The 25066-nt window shown below is 49.1% G+C and overlaps 1 protein-coding gene across 1 annotated transcript in view; it reads right to left on the bottom strand.

Annotated features, from left to right (window-relative positions):
* Nucleotides 1–1359: 1359 nt before the first annotated feature.
* The window catches only part of tcf4 (transcription factor 4), a gene marked incomplete at both ends in the record, with an annotated part of 159498 nt that continues 135791 nt past the window's right edge, over nt 1360–25066 (bottom strand). The window contains 6 exons of the mRNA XM_080529631.1: nt 1360–1408; nt 3277–3409; nt 4367–4596; nt 6088–6238; nt 9078–9213; nt 24574–24786. Of these exons, the coding sequence (XP_080385757.1) occupies nt 1360–1408; nt 3277–3409; nt 4367–4596; nt 6088–6238; nt 9078–9213; nt 24574–24786 (912 nt within the window). The remainder of the gene's footprint in view (nt 1409–3276; nt 3410–4366; nt 4597–6087; nt 6239–9077; nt 9214–24573; nt 24787–25066) is intronic.

The following is a 25066-nucleotide window of genomic DNA, read 5'->3' as shown; positions in this document are numbered from 1 at the left end:
GCCTTTTCTAATTACATATAAGCATACAGTACATTAAATACAGTTTATCCAAAAAATACTTTTTTTTCATTTTACTTTTTTTAAATTCCCAGGTCGGAAAAAACCTGACTGCATAGACCTAATAACTAACAATTCCCTAAGCTTGCATCCTAGAAAGTTCAGATAATGTCCTCCTCCGGCATTTTTGAATGATATGAACTCTAAAAGGCACATTGGTAGAAGTGAATGTTCAAATTGCATCTCTGGGGCTTGGGGAGGGACGGGACGGGACGGGACGGGTGAGAGCTGGGGTAGACAGAGGGGGCTGTGAAGTGCTAGACCAGGGGGTATAAAATCAGATAAATCATAACAAGGTGATGGGACTGCCCTCCTGGAACATCCCCCCCGCTGACTGCTGACCCCTCCCAATGCAGCGTCATCACTGGGGAGAGACCTACATAGTTCTGACCTGATTCTCTCTCTCTCTCTCTCTCTGACAAAACCACAAGGAGAGTCTACCTCCTCCTTCTCTGTCTATCACTCACATCTGACTGGTAATATGGAGTAACATAGGGTAACACTACCAACGGCCTGCCCACCAATCACAGGGTCCATCTGCTCTGCCCATGCAAAGGAATGGCCAATGAACTTATTTCAATCTGAATCAGGACGTGTTGCTGGTTTCGAGTGGCTATATAGGGGGGGCACCAATGATTTCTCCTCCGGCATACAGCCATACTAGCCAACTAGAGCCCCAGACCAAAGTGTTAAAAGTCGTAAATTAATCTGTTCTGTTCCGTTTAGAAGTACACTTTTTTCATTATTGCATGTTTTTTTTTCTCTTACAATTTCTTGAAATTCTACATAATCTCTACCATTGTTTTTTTTCAATGTTTTTTTTTTTCTTAAATACCCCCTCCCCTCAAGACCGACTGATTGACTTCATACGTATATATCTATTTGACTTGATGCGTTCTGGAGGAGGTCAGGCACGGCTGCACGTGTTTCCACAGTGTGGAGAAGATTGCCATTCAGTCATAGGGCTGCGCTCTGCCACAGCTCTGCAACATAGTTACAACATAATGATATGTTTGAAGAGTCCCCCGTCGCCTTTTTTTTCCATCGTGTCGTTTTTTTCCATATTTTTTTTTTCTCTTTCTGAAGATATATAACTTTTTTTTTTCTTTTCTCTAAACTGGGAATGCTGAAAGGAAGAAAGAAGAAGAAACGATCTCTCGTATCTGTTTCCATAGCCAATATACATTTGCGGTTTTCATTTCTACAGGAGACGCAAGACAAAAAACTGGGTTTTCAGGGAATAACGTTGGTCGGGTGGTCGGTTGATTGACTTGATTGGTTGGCGGGAATGGGAGAACGTTGTCAAAGGAAGTGGTCGCTCATCATTTTGATGAACTCCGGCAACTTGGACCTGGGGAGGGGAGGAGAGACCGGGGGGTTACTGAGGCTGCGGGACGCCCTTCTACCTGTACCTGTACAAACACAAAAAACGGAATACACACATGCGGCTGTATCCTCTACGAACACGCACACGCGCGCGCACACACACACACACACACACACACACACACACACACACACACACACACACACACACACACACACACACACACACACACACACACATCACACACACACTCACACACACACACACACTCACACACTCACACACACACAAATCAAGACAGACACTCTAGTCCCTAAACCTCACTTCCCTACACAGTCTAACATTACTGCTGGCCTTAAGTGCCTTTCTAGACAACATAACGTTCTTGTGGTAAGAGGAACAACGACTTCCTTGTATGCTCTAAATAATACCCGGTACACAAGGGAGGCTGGTGGGAGGCTGGTAGTGGCAGAAATCAGAGTGCGGGCATATTGTAATGCATGGAATGTTTTTGATAGAATTCCTCATTCCTCGAGAGTTTGGGCTGGGTGGGTGTTTAGGGGTAAAAAAAAAGAAAAGAAAGGTGTTCTAGTTCTCTGTTCGAACACCAAATGGGGGATAAAGAAAATAAAACTCTCATTTAGTTTTTATTAAGTCAATAGTATAATTTGCATTTGTATATTGTATATGTCCCTGACTTGTATGCTTTTGTTCGCCAATGCATTTTTAAAAAAAGAAAAAAAAGAATTCCTCATTCCGTCCCATGCATTACAATGAGCCCGTCCTCCGATGTCTACCTACCTGTAATATCATAATGTGATGTTTTGGTACCATGTTAGCCTCTGATCCTGACAGGGACTCAGAGCCTCTTTACACCTGCTATTACAGGGTCCGTCCAGCTCTGTCAACAGAGGAAGACAACCTTTGGTACCTAGCTCTGAGATGGGGAGATACAGTAGCCTAGCATTCCCCCTCATTCTCTGCACAAACAACAGCCCACCCACCTTCCCCTCTCACTGCCCCCCGTCAATGCTATTAAAGCTAACACACCATATGGTTAAGATGGTGGCTAAGGAAGCCTGTCGTACACACCTGAAGTCTTCAACACATAACTGTATCTGCGTGGTGTACTGTATGCATAACATCTAATTATAGAGACTGAAATAATCAAAACAAAACATCACAAAAACATCAACATCATAAAAAAACGACGATATGGTAACTGAGCTTTTACTTAGTGAGCTGACGCCAATCACACACATGAAGACACACAGCCAAAACAACATCACACACATGAATCACACACACGCACACACACACGTGCACAAGCACGCACGCACGTACGCACGCACGCACATACGCACGCACGCAAACACACACACACACACACACACACACACACACACATTAAAAGCACACTTACTGCCAATCTGTTGTTAAAATGTACCCAGCGTTTGAATATATGGATAGGGTTTGTGGAGTTAGCCAGACCCATTGTTATCAGTGGTGCCATCCACAGAGATTGCTCTTCCAATCTATTCAGTTCCAATTCTGGACCCGAATTCTGCTTTAATATGTATTAATGTCTTTGGGGGGCAAGTGTCCATGAAACATCAATGCCAACAATTAACACACCGCAGAGAGAAATACCGACGTCACTGTGGAAGACTGATAACTCGTAAAACGTTTTTTGTAAACATTTTTATTTTTTTTGGGTTTTGGTTTTAAGCAAATGGAGCCAGAGTATGCTTGGAAATCCAATTGAGTTTTTAGTTTTTAGTTTTTTTAATTGTTTATTATTTTTTTGGTTAATGGCAAGTCATGGTACAAATGTGAAACAGCAGATTAGTTTAAAGTGAAATCTTCTGACCATTTAGGGAGTTGCTTTTTACATTTGTCCCATAGGATTGGAGGCGTCGCCCATGCTGTGGTGGGCGGCGGCCAGAGAGAGAGGTGCTCCGTCAGACGAGACCTTCTCCTCCTCCCGTCTCTTCAGACAAGCCGCCTTGGGGTTCAGGTTCCGCTCTACAACACACACACACACGCACACGCGCACACACACGCACAGAAACATACGCACACCTCAGTGACAGAGGGTTGACATACCGTATGAGAGACCTATCTGAGGGACGGCTGACGGCGGCGTGTCTCTATGACGACTGGTCACATGACTTGTGACACGGCGGCTGCTCTCTACCTCTACTCATGACATCAACCAGTGGGGGATCTCCACAGAGACAGAATGATTTAGGACATTCTATTTTTATGGTGCTCTCTAGCCGCTAATTGATGTCACGAGTAGTTATAATAGAGAGAGATGTGCACCAGGACGTCTTTAAGAACCGAGACAGCGCCACCAAGTGGCTCCGAGAGGACATCACACTGAGATGACAAGTAAGGTTCGGGAACAAAGGGGAACATTTCAAAGGGTTGTGGACATAAAACATGACGGGAAGGTATCAGAACAGGACTTGGGGTACTAAATAATAATATGAATAATATACTACAACTGAGGAATGGGTTTAGACCTACCTTACATGTGTGCTTGAGTGTCGGAGTGTGTGTCAATAAAAGATTGATATAATATCAATCTATGATAAGGTCCTAAGAAAATAACCCGGTCGGATTTAATCTGGGGTCTTTTTTAAATTTATTTTTTATTTTTTTAATTCAGTGATTATCAAAAACTACAACGAAGTTTCCGTCCGAGAAGGACGACAAACCCCAGAAAAAACGCCGGCGTGAACCGGCTGGCAGTTTTTCGGAAAATCACTGAATGTCTTACACACTACAGGGCCCACCCAAACCATACTGTGCTGGCTCGGATATTTTTATACATTCCCAGCGCTGTTGTCATGTCCAGCGCCGGTTCAGCAACCTCGGCCGACGCATAGGCGGGCCAGCACAGTACAGCTCAGCTCGGCTCTGCAGTGTCAACGCACGGCGTTCTCTGAGAGACAACTTGTTAAGCCCCAGACTGACCTCTGACTTGCTGCTCCAGGCTGAGTATGACAGCTACGGCCTGGTGCAGTATGAGCAGCTTGGTCTGGGGCTTGTCGCTCTTTAGGTGCAGCTGCACCATGCGGCCCAGCTCCTTGAAGGCTTCGTTGATGTCCCGCACGCGCAGGCGCTCCCTGGCGTTGTTGGCCATCCGCCGCTCCTTCTCCCGCTCGATCTTCTGCTCCGGGGAGAGGTCCTCGTCGTCCACGTTGCTGTTGGGGCCGGGGGTGGGGGGGGGGGCAGGGTGACGGGCAGGATGGGAGTGGGAGGGGATATGGTGCAGGGTGGGAGGGGGAGGGGGTGGGGGGGGTGAGTGGCAGGGAGGGAGGGGGAGAGGGTGGGGATGAAAGGCAGGGTGAGGGAAAGGGAGGGAGGGGTAGGGGGGAAGGATGGGAGGTGGGGGGGCCGGATAGGAGGGGAGGCAAGGTGGGAGGGAGGGGGAAGGGGGTTCAGTTAGAAGTGCAATAGGCAGGTGTGCATTCCACGCTAGGCTTAAAGCATGCTGTATGTAAAGCATGGGTGGTGGTTCAACCACCCTCTGACATTAATCTCATTCATTTACGATTATGACTTCAAATAAATTCACATTTTCATCATGACATGATCTGGGATTGGGGTCCGAATCGGGGTCCGATTAGTCATTCCAGGTGAAAGGAGGTAAACAGTGTTTATTCTGGGAATGGGGGGGCGGGGGGGGTGCACGGGATGCACTTTGTGAATGTGGACAGAGAGGGCCCAGTCTTGTGTGCGAGAGACAGCTAAAACCAGGCCCAAGACCCTGGACAGACACTGTAGAATCACCCTCAGGACAATGGAGGGAGGACCTCTGGAGAAACGTATTTGTGAAGGAGTTTGTATATTCAGTTAGTGTGTGTGTGTGTGTGTGTGTGTGAATCCTGAATTGTATGGATTTATAGAACTCTCATCGTGTGCACATTATAATTTACCCCGACAGTGGTCCCTATCAACAAAACATCACAGATAAGTCTTACAGACAAATTGAGCATAGAGATTATTTCAGTTTGTGGGTTATCCTGAGTGTTATTTAGCTGTCCCCCCTAAGGCAGATTGATGATGGCTTCATCAACACCCAGTGAAGGAGGTTGGAGGAGTTAGGGTTGGAGCTAGATCCTGAGGAGTTAGGGTTGGAGCTAGATCTTGAGGAGTTAGGGTTGGAGCTAGATCTTGACCTATCAATAGACTTGAGGTCCTTGTTGTCAGGGTCCTCCTTCTTGGCCTCCAAGGACTTGGCTTAGTTAATTGTTAATTAGTTACATGACAGAAATGTCATTTACTTTTTCTGTAATTACTTATTAATAAAGATTTGAAAATGTATGATAACCATCTTATTATCTTAGTTTACTGTCATTTCAATGCATTATAGACATTTTCTTTACAACAAGCATAACAAAAATACGTTTTTTGATCGCTATTATGCCGCTATGAGTACACCGACCAGCGCGACGCAGTCCGCGGTCCGCGGACCAACGTAGAACTATAAACTTGGAGAGCCCTCGCGTAGGCTACGGCGTAGCCGCGCGTAAATTCGACGCAGGAGTATAAATCAGGCTTTAGGGTTGGAGCTAGATCCTGAGGAGTTAGGGTTGGAGCTATATCCTGAGGAGTTAGGGTTGGAGCTAGATCTTGAGGAGTTAGGGTTGGAGCTAGATCTTGAGGAGTTAGGGTTGGAGCTAGATCTTGACCTATCAATAGACTTGAGGTCCTTGTTGTCAGGGTCCTCCTTCTTGGCCTCCAAGGACTTGGCGTCCTGCAGGTTCTCGTCCCCTTCGTCCTCAGACTTGATCTCGGAGCTCACCGACGAGGCGCTCTGGCCCTGCATCCCGCCGGACATGGCTGAGGGGGAGAGGGGGAGAGAGGGAGAGAGGGAGAGAGGGAGAAACAGAGGCCCTGCGTAAGTCATGGGACAGTGAAACATAGTTTTCTTCTTTTGGCTTCTACGCTCCTAAACTTTGGATTTGTAATCAAATACTACTAAGAGGTTGAAGAGATTCTCAGCTTTTGTTTGATGGTATCATGACAACACTGTTTATACGTAATCCGTATAATGTTCAAAAGAGACAGCTAGACATGACTACACACTGTGTTCTCTGTGTGTGTGTGTGTGTGTGTGTGTGTGTGTGTGTGTGTGTGTGTGAAAAACCTTACTGTATCTCGTATGTATTTTATCTATTTCATACATTTTTAATTGGACCTTTATTTGACCAGAAAGTCCCATTGAAGCCCGAGGACCGCTTTGGCTGTTTGCATGTAACGTTATACTGCATGCTTTTAAAACTGCCATCATTTTCCGGTATTTTCTCGGCTTATTCCTTTGTGGTGGTTTGGTGCTAGCGTTCATCACTGTGTGGCAGGAACAATACTGAATATTTGGCAGCTTACATCACAATTCTGTCAGCTAGAGAATATACTATTCCACCAATTGAGTACCATTACATTAGCTTATTCAAGCTTTTCACAAAGTCATTTCAGCTTTTGGAAAACGATCTCAAAGTCAGTTGAAGGATACAGTGCGTGCCAGCTAGACTTTATTCCACTGGTGCCAGACACGACTTTTTATCTTTTGAATCATCAATACTTAAAATTAAAAACAAACATTGGTGCAAACCCCAGATGAATAGAGATTAATGTGTGTGTGTGTGTGTGTGTGTGTGTGTGTGTGTGTGTGTGTGTGTACGTGTAGCAGGCCTGAATGTGTGTGTCTGTCCTTATAAAAGACTGTCTATGGGCACACTCATCCTCTGTTTCTAGCGGGAGGGAGGGGGGAGGGGGGGGAGAAAAGGGGGAGAGACAGAGGGGAGTGTCTGGGGGACACAAAAGGGCTTGACTGTATGGTCTTAGGGTGCCTCCCCCCACCCTCCCGCCACCCTCCCCCTCGCCACAGATGGAGTATACAGTTCTCTTTGTTTGACGTCACCCTTCGTGGGCTCGTGCCAACATCCCTGTTAAACATAAAACACTCTCCACTGTTCCCACACTCAGAACAGAAGCCCTCGCAGAGAAAATGCCCTCAGTCAAGAGAGAAAAGAGGCACAAAATGGCGCCCTGCCTTCCTGTATGGGCCGTGGCCGCTGGCTGTCTGGGCCCCCAGTGTACTCTGTCTCTCCCAGTGCCTGTACACAATCCCTGCTTGTTTATGCATGCTACAAGGACTGAATGTGGGCTTACAAAGCCCAAAAAAAAAGTGACTTTGTCCTTTAACCGTGCCGAATCTAAACAGGCCAAACAACCTAAACAAAGGGCCGAACGTGAAATAGTCCATCTAGGCTTTTGGAGTCATTCCCAGAAGGGTGTGTGTGTGTGTGTGTGTGTGTGTGTGTGTACGCGCAAGTGTGTGCATGTGAGCATGCACGTGTGTGTGTGCGTGTGTGTGTGCGTGTGTGTGTGTGTACGCGCAAGTGTGTGCATGTGAGCATGCGCGTGTGTGTGTGCTTGTGTGTGTGTGTGTGTGTGTGTGCGTGCGTGCATGTTGGACTAGGCTCTTGGTGAATGTGACCAGCTTGGTCCTCTGCTTCCTGTGCTCCTAGGAGATGATGTCACTGGGGGACTAGGTGTCCTACCTGGATTATACTGTAGTATCACAACCTCTTCAGTAGCCTCAGCCTTGTTGCACACACACACGCACGCACACATGCATGCACACACTTGCACGTATGCGCACGCCCGCCTTACCTTTACCCTCTTCAACAACCCTCATCCTCACCCCCACTCCTAATAAGCCAGAGGGGTAAACACTAATGGAGACCCATGGCTTCAAGTCAAAAGGAAAGCCACAATCCTGCAACTGTTTAACTGTACAACTGCCAATAACACTTTAATGTCCATTATTTATAGTCCATGCCAGTGCTTGCCTCGCGTCTGAAACTATCCTATAGGATTGTGGCTGCGTTGCGTTTTCCCCAGTCTGGTTTTGAACGTTCAACACCTCATTAAGCTCTTGGCTCCGACCACCTTCAACAAGACTTGTTGCCAAGGAAGTCATTTTCAGTTCTTTAAACAGGCCCAGGGCTAATTTGCTTCATAGCGTCGGTCATATACAATTTCCTTTTACATATTCATATTTGAAATATATTGTGTTGCTGGGTTAAATCACAACTACTCAGGCGTGAAACATGGCATCTTTGCCAAGTACATTTGGTTTTATTAATGGCATATGGGATTCGGGTAACTTGAGGGAAAAAAAAGGACAAATCTATCCAAATGTTTTTGTTGTTAAAAAAAAAAGTGAGTTGTCGCCTGATTATCATAATGTACTTTTGCAGATAAATGAATATTTACTAGAAACAAAAAAGTGTTTACAAATGTGTTTACATTTTTTTGTGTCTTACATAAATAATATATATGTTCCCGCCTTTTTTGGATCGTCAGGAACAGCCATCTCAAATGAGACCGTGTCTCTTGGTTGTGAGTTGCGTTGGGACCGTTGGTGATATATTGTGCGTTTATGTGCCTGTGTCTGTGTGTGTGTGTGTGTGTGTGTGTGTGTCTGTGTGTGTGTGTGTGTGTCTCTGTGGGAGAGATGGATGCTGCTCTCGGTTGGAGCCACACAGCCACACAGGGCTGTGGGTAGAGGCTGCTAGTAGGAGGGCCAGGCGTTGGCACCACCCCACAGTGTGCCTGCTGTGCCACGCCGTGCCCTTGACCCCCCCCTCTGCCACCCCCCTCCCCCACTCACCTCGGTAGGGATCCGAGTGGTTGAGATCTGGCGATGTGGCCGACTGCACAGGGAGCTGCGGGACTGGCACTTGGTTTGGCACGATTGGATGACTGCCACGCATGCCCACCCCTCCATCCTCCCGGTGAGAGCCCACCTGCTGGGGGGGAGAAAGAGAGGGAGAGAGAGAGAGAGAGAGGGAGAGAGAGAGAGAGAGAGAGAGAGGGAGAGAGAGAGAGAGAGAGGGAGAGAGAGAGAGAGAGAGAGAGAGGGGGGGACATGTCACAACGGGTACTGCCAACACAGCTCGCTTGGGTCGGTGCCCCCCTACACCCAATACACATGGACACACAGCAGCCCACAGAAAGGACCGGTCCGGTTCAGAAACACATCATATCCTCACAATAACAGCATGTATCATGATTCATTCGCAAAAGAGGTGCACCCTTAATAACAAGAATATATACAATGTTTTTTTTTCTCATTATTATTTGATTTGTGATGAATGATTTTCCACTTGATTTTGCACTTGTTTCATCTTCAACCATCTACATTGTTGTTTGGCCTCCATCTTCCTCTCCCTGTTTCAGAAGATTCCTCTGCCTGCGTTCCCTTCCTTCCCAGATATGCAGTGCTGTCTCTGACCTGCAGAGGGCACCCTCCCCCTGCGCATCACCACAGAGGACCCAGGCAACACGCACACACACACACACACACACACACACACACACACACACACAGACACAGACACACGCACACACACGCACACACACACACACACACACACACACACACACACACACACACACACACACATACACACACACACACACACACACACACACACAGACACACACACACACACACACACACACACACACACACACACACACACACAGACACACGCACACACACACACACACACACACCTCCATTTCGTCTCTCCATCCTCTCCCCACTTCCACTAGTGAGGAACCCGGTGAAGCTGCTCAGGCAGGTAAAATACAAAATGATCTCCCAGGGAGCCTCTGTGGAGCTCACTGATTCACATCCATCTGTCTTCTATCATGTCCGCCAACACAACTGACAATTATCTTAATGCCCATATGTTTAATTGTGGGCTTCCTAATTCCCCTGACGGAATCGGCAGATCCAGCAGGAATTGCGATTTGGCACAAGTTTTTCTATGTTTTTTCTTTTTTCTTTCCTCCCTTCTCTCTCCCTCTCTCTTCCCTCTCCCTCTCTCTCTCCATTCTGTCTTTTTTTTTATTCAGTGAAGGAGGAGGGCGCGGGGGGGGGGGGGGTGTTTGTGTGTGTGTGTGTGTGTGTGTGTGTGGTGGTGGTGAGGAGGGGGGGGGGGGACCTGCCACTTTTCTCTCTCTCCCTGTCTGTAATTCCTGCTAAGCCTTTGACAGCCCAGCCGAGATGTCATCCCTGCCGCCTCCCCTTCGCTTGATGCAAATATCAGAAAATGTCGAACGGCTTTGCCGCGCCGCGCGGGGAGAACCAGGCGTGAGCGTTCCAAGCCGGCGTTTGTTCTGCTCCCCTTTCATCATGACGCAGACCCCAAATGCAAAATGGCACCATCCTGGCTGCCGCTGACGGAAAGGGAAGCTGGCGTACATATTTAATAAAGGTTTTATATTTTTTTTTAAAGAAAGAAAACCCTAACCTAATTTAGGAAGGGGGTGGGAGTGGGGGGGTGATGATGCTGTGGCGGTGAGCTGATGATGCGCAGGGCCCGCTGGGGGAGAGAGGGGGGTCCTGGTGTTAGCCCTGTCAGCTGTGCCAGTGTTAATCACGGGGACGGCGCCTCACCGCTCCGGGGGTACGCCTGGGGTACGGGGCGCTCATTATGCAGGGGAAGGAGAGAGGAGACGAGGAGAGGGAGAGGAGAAGAGAGGGAGAGGGAGAGGGAGAGGAAAGTTTCTGGGTCAAGTGCCGGAGTTGCCTTTGCGCTTTTGTCAGGCGAACTTTTCTTTTGAAGATACAAGACCGTCCGGCAGTGATCATTGTTAAGTCAACGCTCCGACTTGAACGTGCACCAACAGAGGCAGGGTTTCCTGGCTTTGTTCATTTTACTTATTTTTCATTCTTTTCTCTTTCTTACTTTTTACTTCTGTGTAGGGGGAAATCAGTTGGAGCTGGAGTGGAGAGAGAGTGAGAGAGAGAAAGAGTGAGAGACAGAGAGTGAGTGAGTGAGTCAGAGCAGCCCCTCTACTGTAGTCAGAGAGAGGAGCTGAGAGGAGAGTGAGAGAGAGAGTGAGTGAGAGAGAAGAGAGAGAGAGAGAGAGAGAGAGAGAGAGAGCGAGCGAGGGAGTGAGAGTCAGAGCAGCCCCTCTAGTCAGAGAGAGGAGCTGAGAGGAGATGTGTGACCGACAGGAGCAGATGGTATCATGGCGTTCTGCACTAATGCTGTTTACGCTCGCCTGGCTCCCCCCCCCCCTCACCCCTGTACCCCCCTCCCCCCGGAGCACCACACAACACCTCCGTCTCAGCCAGGGCCCCGTGAGGAGGGCCCTAAGGGACCGGGCTGGGAGGGGGTGGGAGGGTCTGATTCCCATGGACCCACAATGCATTTCACTATGGGCCGCCCCCGGGAAACACCCCCCAGGTGTGAAGCTTGTTAGGGGAGCTGTATCCTTCGCCGGGCTTCGTGTCGAGCACGGAGGAAATGCTTACACACTTTCACTCATGCCCCCGCCCCCCACCAACAACCCCTCCGTCATCCCCTGCCACCCCCCCCCCCCCCCGCCTACCCTTGTGTGGGGCAGTGGAAGGACGAAGCGCAGGCCTCGGGTCTGACAGCTACCCTTTCGTTAAGATGAGGGGCAGAAAACTCTTAGAAATGCCAGTACAGTATATGTGTGTGTGTGTATGTATGTGTGTGTGTGTGTGTGTGTGTGTGTGTGTGGCGTGCGTGTGTGTGTGTGTGTGTGTGTGTGTGAGAGAGAGAGAGAGCTTTAGGAACCCAAAAAAGCCCACACAAATCAGAATGACGGCACCAGCAAGCCCCCTCTCTGTCACTGCAGAACACACAGGACGTGGCACCGCGGGCCCGCGCAGACAGAACAGTGCGCCCCGACGCATCCTAAGGTGAGAGCCCGGGATGCCACCGCTGGTGTTCTCCAGCTTAAATGTATGTCACAGCGTGGCACTACAAAGCTCTTTAAAAACTGAATGCTGCACGCCAGGGAGAGGTGCACTCCTGTCAGAGAAGGAATAAACCCTGGTCTCTTCACAGACGCCAACAGAGGGGGAATGAGAGAGAGAGTAGTATTTTTGTGAAGTATTTTAGTGTACTAGAGTGTACCACTATGCTACGACAAAGTGGAAAGCAGGGGAGGGCTGGTGGAGGTAGAAATCGAACAGGGCTCATTGTATTGTTCATGGAACGGAATGAGGAATGGTTTCAAACACACATTCCGTTCCAATGCATTGCAATCAGTCCCGTCCTTCCGATTTCTATCTCCACCAGCCTCCCCTGGTGGAAAACCACTCTTCAGCTACACTCTTACTACACACATACAAGAGACAGAACAACAGATATTCTCTGTTCTCCATATCCTGTGTCAAGCCTTGTGACTCTAGGCTCTAGGCAGTGATATATGAGTGGTGAGGTGTTGATTTAACATGACCGGTATGACGCAACACTTTTTTTTTTTTTATAAAGAGCCACTTTTACGGAGGGCAAAAAAAAAAAAACACTCCCCCCCAAAAAAGAGCTCAAAGAAACCAAAACTGAACCCCACAGAACTTGGGCCTTTTCAAAGGAGAGGAGAGAAAATTGCTTCCTCATGCCTCCACTCCAGTCATAAACAGAGGGGTCCATTACTGTACAAACGCCGTCCGACGTCAGCTTCAGACGCCGAGAGATTAAAGACGAAACGTGACGCTGCCGTGGCGTGGTAACCTTTGGGGGTTAATGAACGCACCGGTCACCTGTTGCCCCGTCTGTCACACCCACATAACCATGCAAAACGCCCTCTCAAAACGCCCTCTCAGACCACTGTACGTTTCAAGTGCTTGAGTTTGGAGTGGTTCCATATGTGGCGGGTCGGGCCGAGCATTAGTCCTTATTAGCGTTGTGGAGAGCTAACACGGGGGCTAAGTACTGGCCCGGCCCAGGCCCAGACACTCGTAGTGTCAATGAATTAGGCCTTTTCGTTTAAACAGGACCAGATGGATGAAGGCTATAATAATACTAACATAACAACTGATAAAAGAGGATGGATACCAGGAGCCGGGAGTTACAGTAGCGCTTAGCTAGCGTAAACGGCTCACTGTTACTGGGGAATCCGTAGTTGAAACCATAGATTTAATGTGATTGTTGCTGTCTCAAGCCCAACATATCTTGAAACACGTTTACTCTTTCAAACTGTTTCATACATACTGTAAGTTGTGTGAGGCGACATATCCGATTTTTTTTTTAATCAAGGATACACCGGAAAAAAGCGCAAAGCACTGTTTTGAAACGCATCTTAAAATACCTGCAACGTGCAAACGATCCAAACAAAAGTGAGAAACATGCTAAACGTGTGTGATCACAGAATGTATCACCTCACTCACGGAGAGTTGTGTTTCCCCCCGATACGTCTACCACATCTCCAACACTAAAAGAACAACCTCCAGGTTTATTTTCTCCAGCCATTTCCATTCAAAAGCACTCAAACGTACACCGTATATATACCGTATGCAGCATATTCCCCTAAAAAATCCCAGATGAATCAATCTAGAGTTTTCTATCTCATTGCTCTCTATTCTAGTGGTGTTGCTGTCAGTTAAACCGCCGGTCCTGCTTCTCACGTATCAGTGAGCGAGGAAGGCCAAGGTCACCACAGAACATCGGGAAGACCTCCATCCATCACGGCCCTACACAATAGGCCGACATGTTTATAGCACCTAAATATAGACTCCCCCTTCTTCCACAACAATTGAAAGTGAGTCACGAAAGCAGTAACTGTTCCCAAAAAAAGAAAAAAAAGAAGAAAAAAGAAAGAAAGAAAAGAGGCTCATTTAGGAAGAATGTTTTTTTTTATGTTGATGATGAATGGTTGGAACAAATTGACTTCCTCTGTTTCGCCTCGGAAGAGTAGAAGCGAAGCGGACTTCCATCAGACAATGTGGTATTTATCCAGAGTGTCAGGACCTGGAGTGTGGTCACGACTGAAAGGGTCAGCAGGGACATGGGGGGGGGGGCAAGTGTTAAACTCCCATTTCCTGGTTGGATGGGTCTCGTTTGGACGGCAGGGGAGGAAGTCTCATTTGGCTAAAACACTTGTCCACTCGGTCCTGAGCCAAGAAGTAAGGATTATTGTTCTCAGACTCTCCAAAAGCTTCTCTCTCTATATATATATCGAGCTCAGCCCAGGGGAGGCTGGTGGTGGTAGACATCGGCGGAACGGGGGGGCTCGATGTAATGCATGGAACGGAATGAGGAACGGTATCAAACACGCGTGCGTTACAATGAGCCCGTCCTCCGATTCCGGCCTCCACCAGCCTCCCCTGACTTGGCTTAGCTAGGCTAACCTCTGCCACAGCTGCTAACCATTTGCAGCTAGCCGGGAGTGCAGATGTAGCGTCTTTAGATGTTAATTCAATTAAGAGTGAGGGAGCTGTTTTAAACATGGGGGCTGGCGGGGACCTCTTTCCGAGGAGAGATGGGGAGGGGAGGGGAGGGGAGGGGAGGGGAGGTTGAGAGAGAGAGAGAGAGAGAGAGAGAGAGAGAGAGAGAGAGAGAGAGAGAGAGAGAGAGAGAGAGAGAGAGAGGCAGGATGCCAGGGGTCTGCAAGTCAAGTCATTCTTTTTTGGGGTTTTCGTTCAATAACAGATCAATGTAGGGTAGAGATACTGTAAGTCCATCTCTTATCTTCAGTGTACAGCACACTAAAATACTGTAGGTACATCCATGTGGGTTTATTGTGTGGACAGTATCTCTTTAACCTCTTCAGAAGAGGTTGATTGGAGTTTTCAATGAGGGCAGAAAGGGCCTAATCACCTGTTAGCACTAGATGGGGCCTGGCGTTCTCAGTCTGTGTGAGGCAGATCTTCTATCACAGGATTTCATGTCCTTGTAGTAGATCACCCATGTGCTCTCTCTCTCTCTTCCTCCATCTCTCTCTCTCTCTTCCTCCATCTCACTCACTCTCTTCCCCCATCTCTGTCTCTCTTTCGCTCTCCCTCTCTCTCTCCACCCAGCTGTCGAGAGGGTGATGGCTGGCAGAGGCTTGACGCCTCAGAAGTATTAGAGACGGACTATTAGCCATCGTTCTCATGTTGGAAAGTTGTCCGGGACAACATAATCGGGCCAGATTACAACAGAGATTATGGTGAGAGAATTTGCTCTTTTCATCCGAGCCGTGTTTGACCCTCGCTCAAATCTGGCCCCAGCCAGTGTAGTAGACTGAGCCGCCCTATAAAGGAGCTTTAATATCCATCCAGGGCTTAGCCTGGCCCCTTTAGCTGATGAATCGCCTTGAGATAAACAGAAAACTCAACAGATTTTTTCGTCCTTCATCCCCAGACCTGAGAAATCTTTTTTTTTTCATCACTGAGGAGATTTGCATGTCTTTGATACTAGTAAGTAAGTGTGCTCGGGGGGGGGGGGGTGGATGCAGTTGTTTCTTTCTCCAGCAGGTGGCGCGCTGAGGCCACGGCGGCGCCATTAAGATTCAGGGGTCCGTGGAAAAGCGGCATCACAAAGCCGTGCTCTGTGCGTGTGTGTGTGTGTGAGAGTGAAGTTTCCAGCGCGAGAGCGCGCAGAGAGGGCAGAATAGCGTGCCTTTGTGTGTTTCAGACATACCAGCTCATAACACCCCCGCCCCCAGCCCACTCCCCCCCCACCCCCACACACACTTCCTGGGTTTTAGTCACGGACAAGTGTTTGTGTGCCCCCTCTGAGTTCTCCTCACAGACACGGTCACCCAGACACACTGGGTTAACCCTGGGATCCCCTCTGAGAGGGTCATGGCAGCCCCTGCAGTGTTACCTAAACAACTTCAATATGAGGCTCAGTCAGTAAAGACGTGGAGTTTATGAGGAGGAACGTAGATCATCCAGTTAACAATAATGTGCTATGATAATGATAGCTAGCAGGTGGTAGGTTTGTGTGTGTGTGTGTGAACTGTATGTGGGTGTGTATGTGTGAACTGTATCTGTGTGTGTGTGTGTGTGTGAACTGTATGTGTGTGTGTGTGAACTGTATGTGTGTGAACTGTATGTGTGTGTGTGTGTGTGAACTGTGTGTGTGTGTGTGTGTGTATGTGTGTGTGAAAGAGAACTGTATGTGTGTGTGTGTGTGTGTGTGTGTATGTATGTGTGTGTGTGTATGTATGTGTCTGTGTGTGTGCGTGCGTGCGAGTGCGAGTGTGTGTCCCCCGCTCAAGAGAGAGTGTGCCAATCAACAAATTGCGCCTCACTGTTAACTGACTGATTCTACAGCCCGGATCACAACATCCCCTATTCAGACCTCCTTCGGCCTATCCATTGAAGAGCTCACAGAACATCCCACCAGATTTAAGATCAATAATTTCAATCCAAAAACCCATATTCATAATCCCCCTGTACCCATTATGAAAGGAGAGCTTTGACAGGCTTTTCAAAAGGCAAGAGAGAAGAGTTAATCTGAGTGGGTGTGTGTGTGTTCCAATATCTCACTCACAGGACGGGTTCCAACAGCCCTACACACACACACACACACACACACACACACACACACACACACACACACACACACACACACACACACACACACACACACACACACAGTGCTGGTTTTGATGTGGCCGAGTGGACAGGGGTGGAAGACGGCAAAGACACGTCTCGCTAAAGCTCATTAGCATGCTACTGTTCTGTCTGAGACAGAGAGAGAGAGAGAGAGAGAGAGAGAGAGAGAGAGAGAGGAGGGGGGACAAACATGCCTTTCAAAAGGTGTTGTAAACGGATGAAAGCCTCAGCCTCAGATCCCCACAGCGTCTCTCTCTCCTTTTAACACCTTCTACCCATCCGCTCATCATGTTCTCTCGGTCCCTTCTTCTCTCAAATCTCTCTCTCATCCTCCCTCTATCACCCTGTCATCCTTCTTTAACATCCTCTTTATCCCCTACGCCTGCCATCTCTTACATTCTCCGTCTCCCTCTCTTCCTCTCTTTAATCGACCTCTCTTTTTCCTCGCCGCCATCTCTAACACTCTCTCTCTCTCTCTCTCCCATGTCGTTCTCCCCTCCTTTCTCTACCGCCCGTCTCCCTCTCCTCTGAAACGAGCGATCACAACACCAGGAGAGTGCACTAGGAGTCAAAGGGTGTGAGCTTCATTTCAACAAACAACAGCTTCCCAACTCGTCAGAGTATCTTTACCCCCACCCCCCACCACCACCCCTCTTTCAAAAACAGTTTAGCTCTCTTTTCAGATCCCTCAGAGATCTGATGGCCTTTGACCACAATCTGCTTTTCAGAAGATTTACAGCGGCTTAGAGTCTATTTATTGCAAAAAAGGAGACCATTTTAAAAGGTATTACTCAGTCTTTTAAAGCTTGTAATGCTCCAGTCTCCCCCCCGCCCCCCCCCCCCCCCCTTAATAGACTGTCCTGTCTCTCTCAACCTGCTCCGGAGAGGAAGAACACTCACAGTCCGCCAGGCCTGACCTCACAGTGATAAGTGTTGAAAGATTAAGTCCATGATACTAACTGGGCTGCGCTCCTAGATAATGACTGTGTGTGTGTGTGTGTGTGTGTGAGAGAGAGAGTACTAAGACTGAATCGGTAGGAAATGAGTGTGTGTGTGTGCGAGTACTAAGACTGAATCGGTGGGAGACGAGTGTGTGTGTGTGTGTGTGTGTGTGCGCGTCAGTGTGAGAGAGGTAGAGTGAGTGAGTGAGTAAGTGTGTGTGTGTGTGTGTGAGTATGTATGTGAGTGTGTGTGTGTATATGTGAGTGAGTGTGTGTGTGTGTGTGAAGACTGAATCGGTGGGAGATGAGTAGGATGGGGGGTCGTTATGTAGTCCGTCTCTAAATCATTATACGGAGTGAGTGATGCGCATTAGCCAAAGAGCTTTAAGACACAGAGCGCTGAGGCTCACACCAAGCTCTAAATGACGCCGGGCACATCCGCACAAAAACTACGACTGGAATGTTCCAAATAGCACACAGGCAGAGGGGGTGGGGGGTGGGGGGGAAACTCTCACCGTAACATCAACTCTTGCTGCTCCCCTCCCCGCCCGGCGCAAGCACCCCCCCCCCCCCCCCCTTCTCTATCTCTCTCTCTCTCTCTCTCTCTCTCTCACACACACACACACACACACACACACACACACACACACACACACACACACACACAGAGCACATTAATGCCTCCCCTTCACCAGAGCACTCTTCCCTGCCACATCATGAGAACACCTGCTTCTCTGGATGACCTCAGCCTCTCATCCTGTGACTGGAGGCTTGTAAGGAAAAGCAGCTCTCCAAACATGATCCAGCTGTTTCTCACGGGGGATTTCTTCTGGGGGCCGGGAGGTTGGGGGGCTACGGGAGTTAAGGGGTTGGGGGGGGGGGGGGGGCTAAGGGGCAGGAGACTTGTGCTAGGGGAGGCTGTGGGAGATGGTCAGAAGGGGGTGTGTGTGTGTGTGTGTGTGTAGGGGGGGGGCTGTCATGCATACCCCAAAGATCTCAACCAGGTGACTTCCCACCAGTCTTTGCGGAGGGGAGGGGGGGGGGGGGGGGCAACGTGTCACTTGTGAGAATTTCCTCTCAACAATCGCCGGCGAGACGTTTCACATCATGTTTACGTCAGTGCCGGCTTCCATTTCATGACAACAGCTCCTTCTCCTTTACCGTCTTCTGAATAATGACATCACTTCTGATGGATAGCAGACAGCAAACCATGTGACTTACACGTTAGACTCCTACTGGACGCAATACGTGGCCAGGAAGGCTTTTTTGTGTGACTGGGTGTGCCAGTGAAAATACAATACCAAATGAATAATAATATTACGTTGACGAGGGGCAAGGAGAGTTGACTGGTTGAAGTTCCCTTCTTTTAAGGAAGAAAAAAATAGGGAAAAAGATGACCTCACTGTCATTTCTGGGGAACTATTGTATGGAAAGTAAAACAGGTCAGTCGATGGCAGGCAAGCAGGCTTTTTGGTGGGTGAGTGTGTGTATGAGTGTGTGTATGAGTGTGTGTGTGTGTGTGTCTGTGTCTGTGTGTCTGTGTCTCTGTGTGCGTGCATGCGTGCATGCATGCATGTGTGTGCATGTGTGCGTGCATGTGTGCGTGCATGTGTGTGCATCCACGTGTGTGTGTGTGTGTGTGTAGAGAGGGCATGGGGAGCAGGGAGGGTGTAAATCAAGAGATGGGAATAACAGATGGCTGGATGTGAATTAAGTGCAGTAATCCCAGGACGCCCGTGGGGGGGGCTGCTGGAGAGATCTGGATCTCAGCATGAATACCAACAACACCACACTACTACTACTACCCAACACCATACTACTACTACTACCCAACACCACACTACTACTACTACCCAACACCATACTACTACTACTCCCAACACCACACTACTACTACTCCCAACACCATACTACTACTACTCCCAACACCACTACTACTACTACTACTACTACCAACACCACACTACTACTACTCCCAACACCACACTACTACTACTCCCAACACCACACTACTACTACTCCCAACACCACACTACTACTACTACCCAACACCACACTACTACTACTCCCAACACCACACTACTACTACTACCCAACACCACACTACTACTACTACCCAACACCACACTACTACTACTCCCAACACCACACTACTACTACTCCCAACACCACACTACTACTACTACCCAACACCACACTACTACTACTCCCAACACCACACTACTACTACTCCCAACACCACACTACTACTACTCCCAACACCACACTACTACTACTACCCAACACCACACTACTACTACTCCCAACACCACACTACTACTACTCCCAACACCACACTACTACTACTCCCAACACCACACTACTACTACTACCCAACACCACACTACTACTACTACCCAACACCACACTACTACTACTCCCAACACCACACTACTACTACTCCCAACACCACACTACTACTACTCCCAACACCACACTACTACTACTCCCAACACCACACTACTACTACTCCCAACACCATACTACTACTACTACCCAACACCACACTACTACTACTCCCAACACCACACTACTACTACTACCCAACACCACACTATTACTACTCCCAACACCACACTATTACTACTACCCAACACCACACTACTACTACTACTACTACTACCCAACACCACACTACTACTACTCCCAACACCATACTACTACTACTCCCAACACCACACTACTACTACTCCCAACACCACACTACTACTACTCCCAACACCACACTACTACTACTCCCAACACCACACTACTACTACTCCCAACACCATACTACTACTACTACCCAACACCACACTACTACTACTACCCAACACCACACTACTACTACTACCCAACACCACACTACTACTACTACCCAACACCACACTACTACTACTCCCAACACCACACTACTACTACTCCCAACACCACACTACTACTACTCCCAACACCACACTACTACTACTCCCAACACCACACTACTACTACTCCCAACACCACACTACTACTACTCCCAACACCATACTACTACTCCCAACACCACACTACTACTACTCCCAACATCACACTACTACTACTCCCAACACCACACTACTACTACTCCCAACACCACACTACTACTACTCCCAACACCACACTACTACTACTCCCAACACCACACTACTACTACTCCCAACACCACACTACTACTACTCCCAACACCACACTACTACTACTCCCAACACCATACTACTACTACTCCCAACACCATACTACTACTCCCAACACCACACTACTACTACTCCCAACATCACACTACTACTACTCCCAACACCATACTACTACTACTCCCAACACCACACTACTACTACTCCCAACACCACACTACTACTACTACCCAACACCACACTACTACTACTACCCAACACCACACTACTACTCCCAACGCCACACTATTCCTCCTCTACACCGCGCTCTCAGGCTGGGGAACACGGGCTGTTTGATGTCCAAATCTCTTGTCAGGGGCCTGCTAGGGCCATGGGAAGGAGCACTTTTGTTTTCGGTGGTCGCAGGTCGCACTTGGAAATGTACCGGGGTAAGGTTTTGAGGTGAATCTGATGGAATCCGGTCTCTTTCGGTTCATTTATGTTGTTGTGTGGTATTTTAGAGAGAGAGAGAGAGAGAGAGAGAGAGAGAGAGAGAGAGAGAGAGAGAGAGAGAGAGAGAGAGCGTGGTGAGCGGTGGAGAGGTTAGGGAAACACAACCGTCACACCAGGTGAAGGTATGCTGTGCTCGGGGTGTGTAACAGAAACCAGAGACCCCCCCCCACCTCTGAGTGTAATAAACGACTCTACTTCACAGCTCTAATCAACAGGACCCCCGGCCCTGCCCTTCCGAGGTGCCCGTCTGTATTTATTCAGGGCAAACAGTCGTCTCAGTGAGTTGAGGAGCAGCTCATTAGTGGTGGCACCACGTGCCTGGAGAGGGAAGGGGGGGCGCCTCCCTCCTTCCCCCCCCTCTCCCTCTCTCCCTCTCTCTCTCTCTCTCTCTGGGGGGAAACACAAACAAACATCCTGGCGTTGTGGCCGCGGCAGTCGCTACCTACCGTGCAGGGGTAAGACACCCGCCTGGGATGTGGTGGGAGGAATGGAGAGAGGGGTGGAAGGAGAGGGAGAGGAAGAAAGACAAAGAAAGAAAGAAAGAAAGAAAGAAAGAGAGGAAACTGTGGACATACTCATGTGAGAGTACACTAAAAGCCTTCTCCTCTCTCTGTCCTGTGGTTGCACTGTATACTACCAAGTATACACTATAGAGTGTAGTGTTCAGTCTAGACTAGGGAGTATACACTATGGAATGTAGTGTTCAGTAGTATAGACTAGGGAGTATACACTATGTAGTGTAGTGTTCAGTAGTGTTCAGTAGAGACTAGGGAGGCCGCAGGTGAGTCAGTGAAGAAGACAGCCACAGCTGGGCAGATGTGCGTGAGAAGGAGACATGATCGTCGGGAGTGAGTCAGTACACGCACACACGCTTACATGCCCACACACACACACACACACACACACACACACACACACACACACACACACACACACACACACACACACACACACACTCTCTCTCTCTCTCTCTCTCTCTCTCTCTCTCTCTCTCTCTCTCTCTCCATGTCCACAGGTGCTCCCCATTTTGAGTGAGGGAGCTCAGTGCTGGGAGAGAGTAAATACTCTTAACTAAGAACAAAAGGAGGAGAGAGTGCACTCGTGTTTGGACAAGTGTTTTTGGAGCACGCGGGGCCCCGTTGTTTGTTTGTGTGGAGTGCAACTGTGGCGAGTGTTTATGTGTACAAATAAGTGTGTGAGAGCTTTTCTGTGTCGACGTGGATGAATGTGGCTACAGTGGAGTGTTGTGCGTAAGTGAATGAGTGAGGGAGAGAGAGAGAGAGGGAAAGAAAGAATGTGTGTGTGTGTATGTGTGTGTGTGTGTGTGTGTGTGTGTGTGTGTGTTTGTACATATGCATGTGTGTGTGAGTGTGTGTGTGTGTTTGTACATATGCATGTGTGTGTGAGTGTGTGTGTGTGTGTGTGTGTTTGTACATATGCATGTGTGTGTGTGTGTGTGTTTGTACATATGCATGTGTGTGTGTGAGTGTGAGTGTATGTGTGAGTGTGTGAGTCTGTGTGTGTGTGTGTGTGTGAGTCTGTGTGTGTGTGTGTGTGTGTGTGTGTGTGTGAGTCTGTGTGTGTGTGTGTGTGTGTGTGTGTGTGTGTGTGTGTGTGTGTGTGTGTGTGTGTGTGTGACGAGGGCTCTGCCTCCTGCTCTGCTCCATGTGTTTCCTCTCTCTGCCTCCCACTGCTCCTTTATTCTCCACAGCTGGCTGGGGCTTTATGGCTTGTTTCAAGTCGAAAAAAACAACCTTAAATATGGAAAAGATTACCAACATCTTCCTTGATGTTTTCAAGTGAGCCTCCCTCCTCCCTTTCCTCCCTCCTTCCTCTCCTCCGTCTTACCCCTCCATCCATCCATCCCTCCCCCCTCCTCCCTCGTACCCCCTCCTCCCTCTCTAATGGGGCTAGGGGCCTAGGGCTGGGACTAGGGCTAGGGTTGTAGAATAGGGCTGGGACTAAGGCCTAGGGCTGGGGCTAGGCCAAGGGCTGCAGTATAGGGCGAGGGATAGGGCTGGGGACTAGGTTTGTGGAACAGGGCTAGGGCGAAGGCTAAGGCTGGGGCCTCGGGCTGGGGTTACAGGGCTGGGTCTGGGTCTGGAGAGAGAGAGAGAGAGTTGGAGCTGGGTCTGGAGAGAGAGAGAGAGAGAGTTGGATCTGGGTCTGTTACTGGGGCTGGAAGTGGAGCTGGAGCTAGAGAGCTGACCGAATGAGAAAGCCATTTCCTTTATTTACTCCTGGTCTGTCTGTGCTTGGCCAAGCGAGGTGGCCAGGCTTACACTATCCCTCCTTCATCCCTCTCTCCTTTCTCTCTCTCTCACTTTTTCTCTCGCTCCTTTCGCTGACAGACCCATACCAGCACCACCCCCACTAACAAGTGCACAGGGAATAACCCTCCCCATGTCCTTAAGAATACCAGGAAACCAAAGTGGTGTTCACTTCTCCAGACCTTCACACAGGGAGGGGAGGGGAGGGGGGAGAGAGAGAGAGGGGGGGCGGGGGGGACAAGGGGGTCCGGTTTCAATTGCATCAACATGTCGCGCATTCCGCAGACCTGCTCCACAAACATGTGGTTATCATCTAGGCCCAGAGGTCTCCCAGGAGAGAGAGAGAGAGAGAGAGAGAGAGAGAGAGAGAGAGAGAGAGAGAGAGAGAGAGAGAGAGAGAGAGAGAGAGAGAAGGGAGAGAGAGGAGGTGCTGAGTGGGCTTTCACAGGCCTCGGTGTCTCTCTTTCTTTCTTTTCCTCTCTCTCTCCATCCATCTCTCTTTCTCTCTCAATTATACTCTTTCACCATCTCTCTTTCACTCTCGATCTCTCTTTCATGATCCCTCTCTCTCTCTCCATCTCACCCTCTTTCCATCCATCTCTCTTTCACTATACCTCTCTCTCTCTCTCTCCATCTCTGTCAATATTGGTATATCTATATTGTTCTGCTTGATATTGTTGTGACCCCCATCTGGTTCAAAGCCTCTGTCAAAGTGGTTCCAATGCCTTGTGTATCATGAGTACACTACGCACACACACACACACACACACACACACACACACACACACACACACACACACACACACACACACACACACAAACAACAGTGCCACCCTTGGTTCCCCAGTGGTAACATCCCATCCCCCCGGTGTGCTTTGTGTGTGTGTGTGTGTGTGTGTGGCGTCTCTGATCAGCCTCCTACCATGATGCCGTGGCGGTTGGCTGACAGCAGGCCCGTGCCGTAGCCGGAGCCGCCCATGGTGCCCATGCCTCCGTTGTGCGACGGGCCGATGAGGTTGTGCATGTCCCCGTGCCCGCTGGGCATGCCCCCGGGGTTGGAGGGGCCCACGGCGTGGCTCCGCAGGACGTGGATGGCGTCGTCCAGCCGCTCCAGACGGTCCTCGATACGACTTTGCTGCGGGGGGAGCAGTAAGGGGGGGCCGACGGGGAGGGAGGGGTTAAATGTCGTATCGCCGCCAGTGGGGATGGGGTGGAAACATGACACGCTGCGTTTGTTTTTGTCCTCCTCGTTTTTGATTTGGGGCGTGTGTAGGTGTGTGTGGGTGTGTGTGGCTGTGTGTGTAGGTATGTGTGTGGGTGTGTGTAGGTGTGTGTGTGTGTGTGTGTGTGTGGGTGTGTGTAGGTGTGTGTAGGTGTGTGTAGGTGGGTGTGTGTGGGTGTGTGTGGCTGTGTGT

The sequence above is a fragment of the Nansenia antarctica genome (genome assembly GCF_963989245.1).
Source record: "Nansenia antarctica genome assembly, chromosome: 4".
Classification (NCBI taxonomy): Eukaryota; Metazoa; Chordata; class Actinopteri; order Argentiniformes; family Microstomatidae; genus Nansenia; species Nansenia antarctica.
Note: the sequence above shows the minus strand (reverse complement) of the source record. Positions and strands in the feature narration are given on the sequence as shown.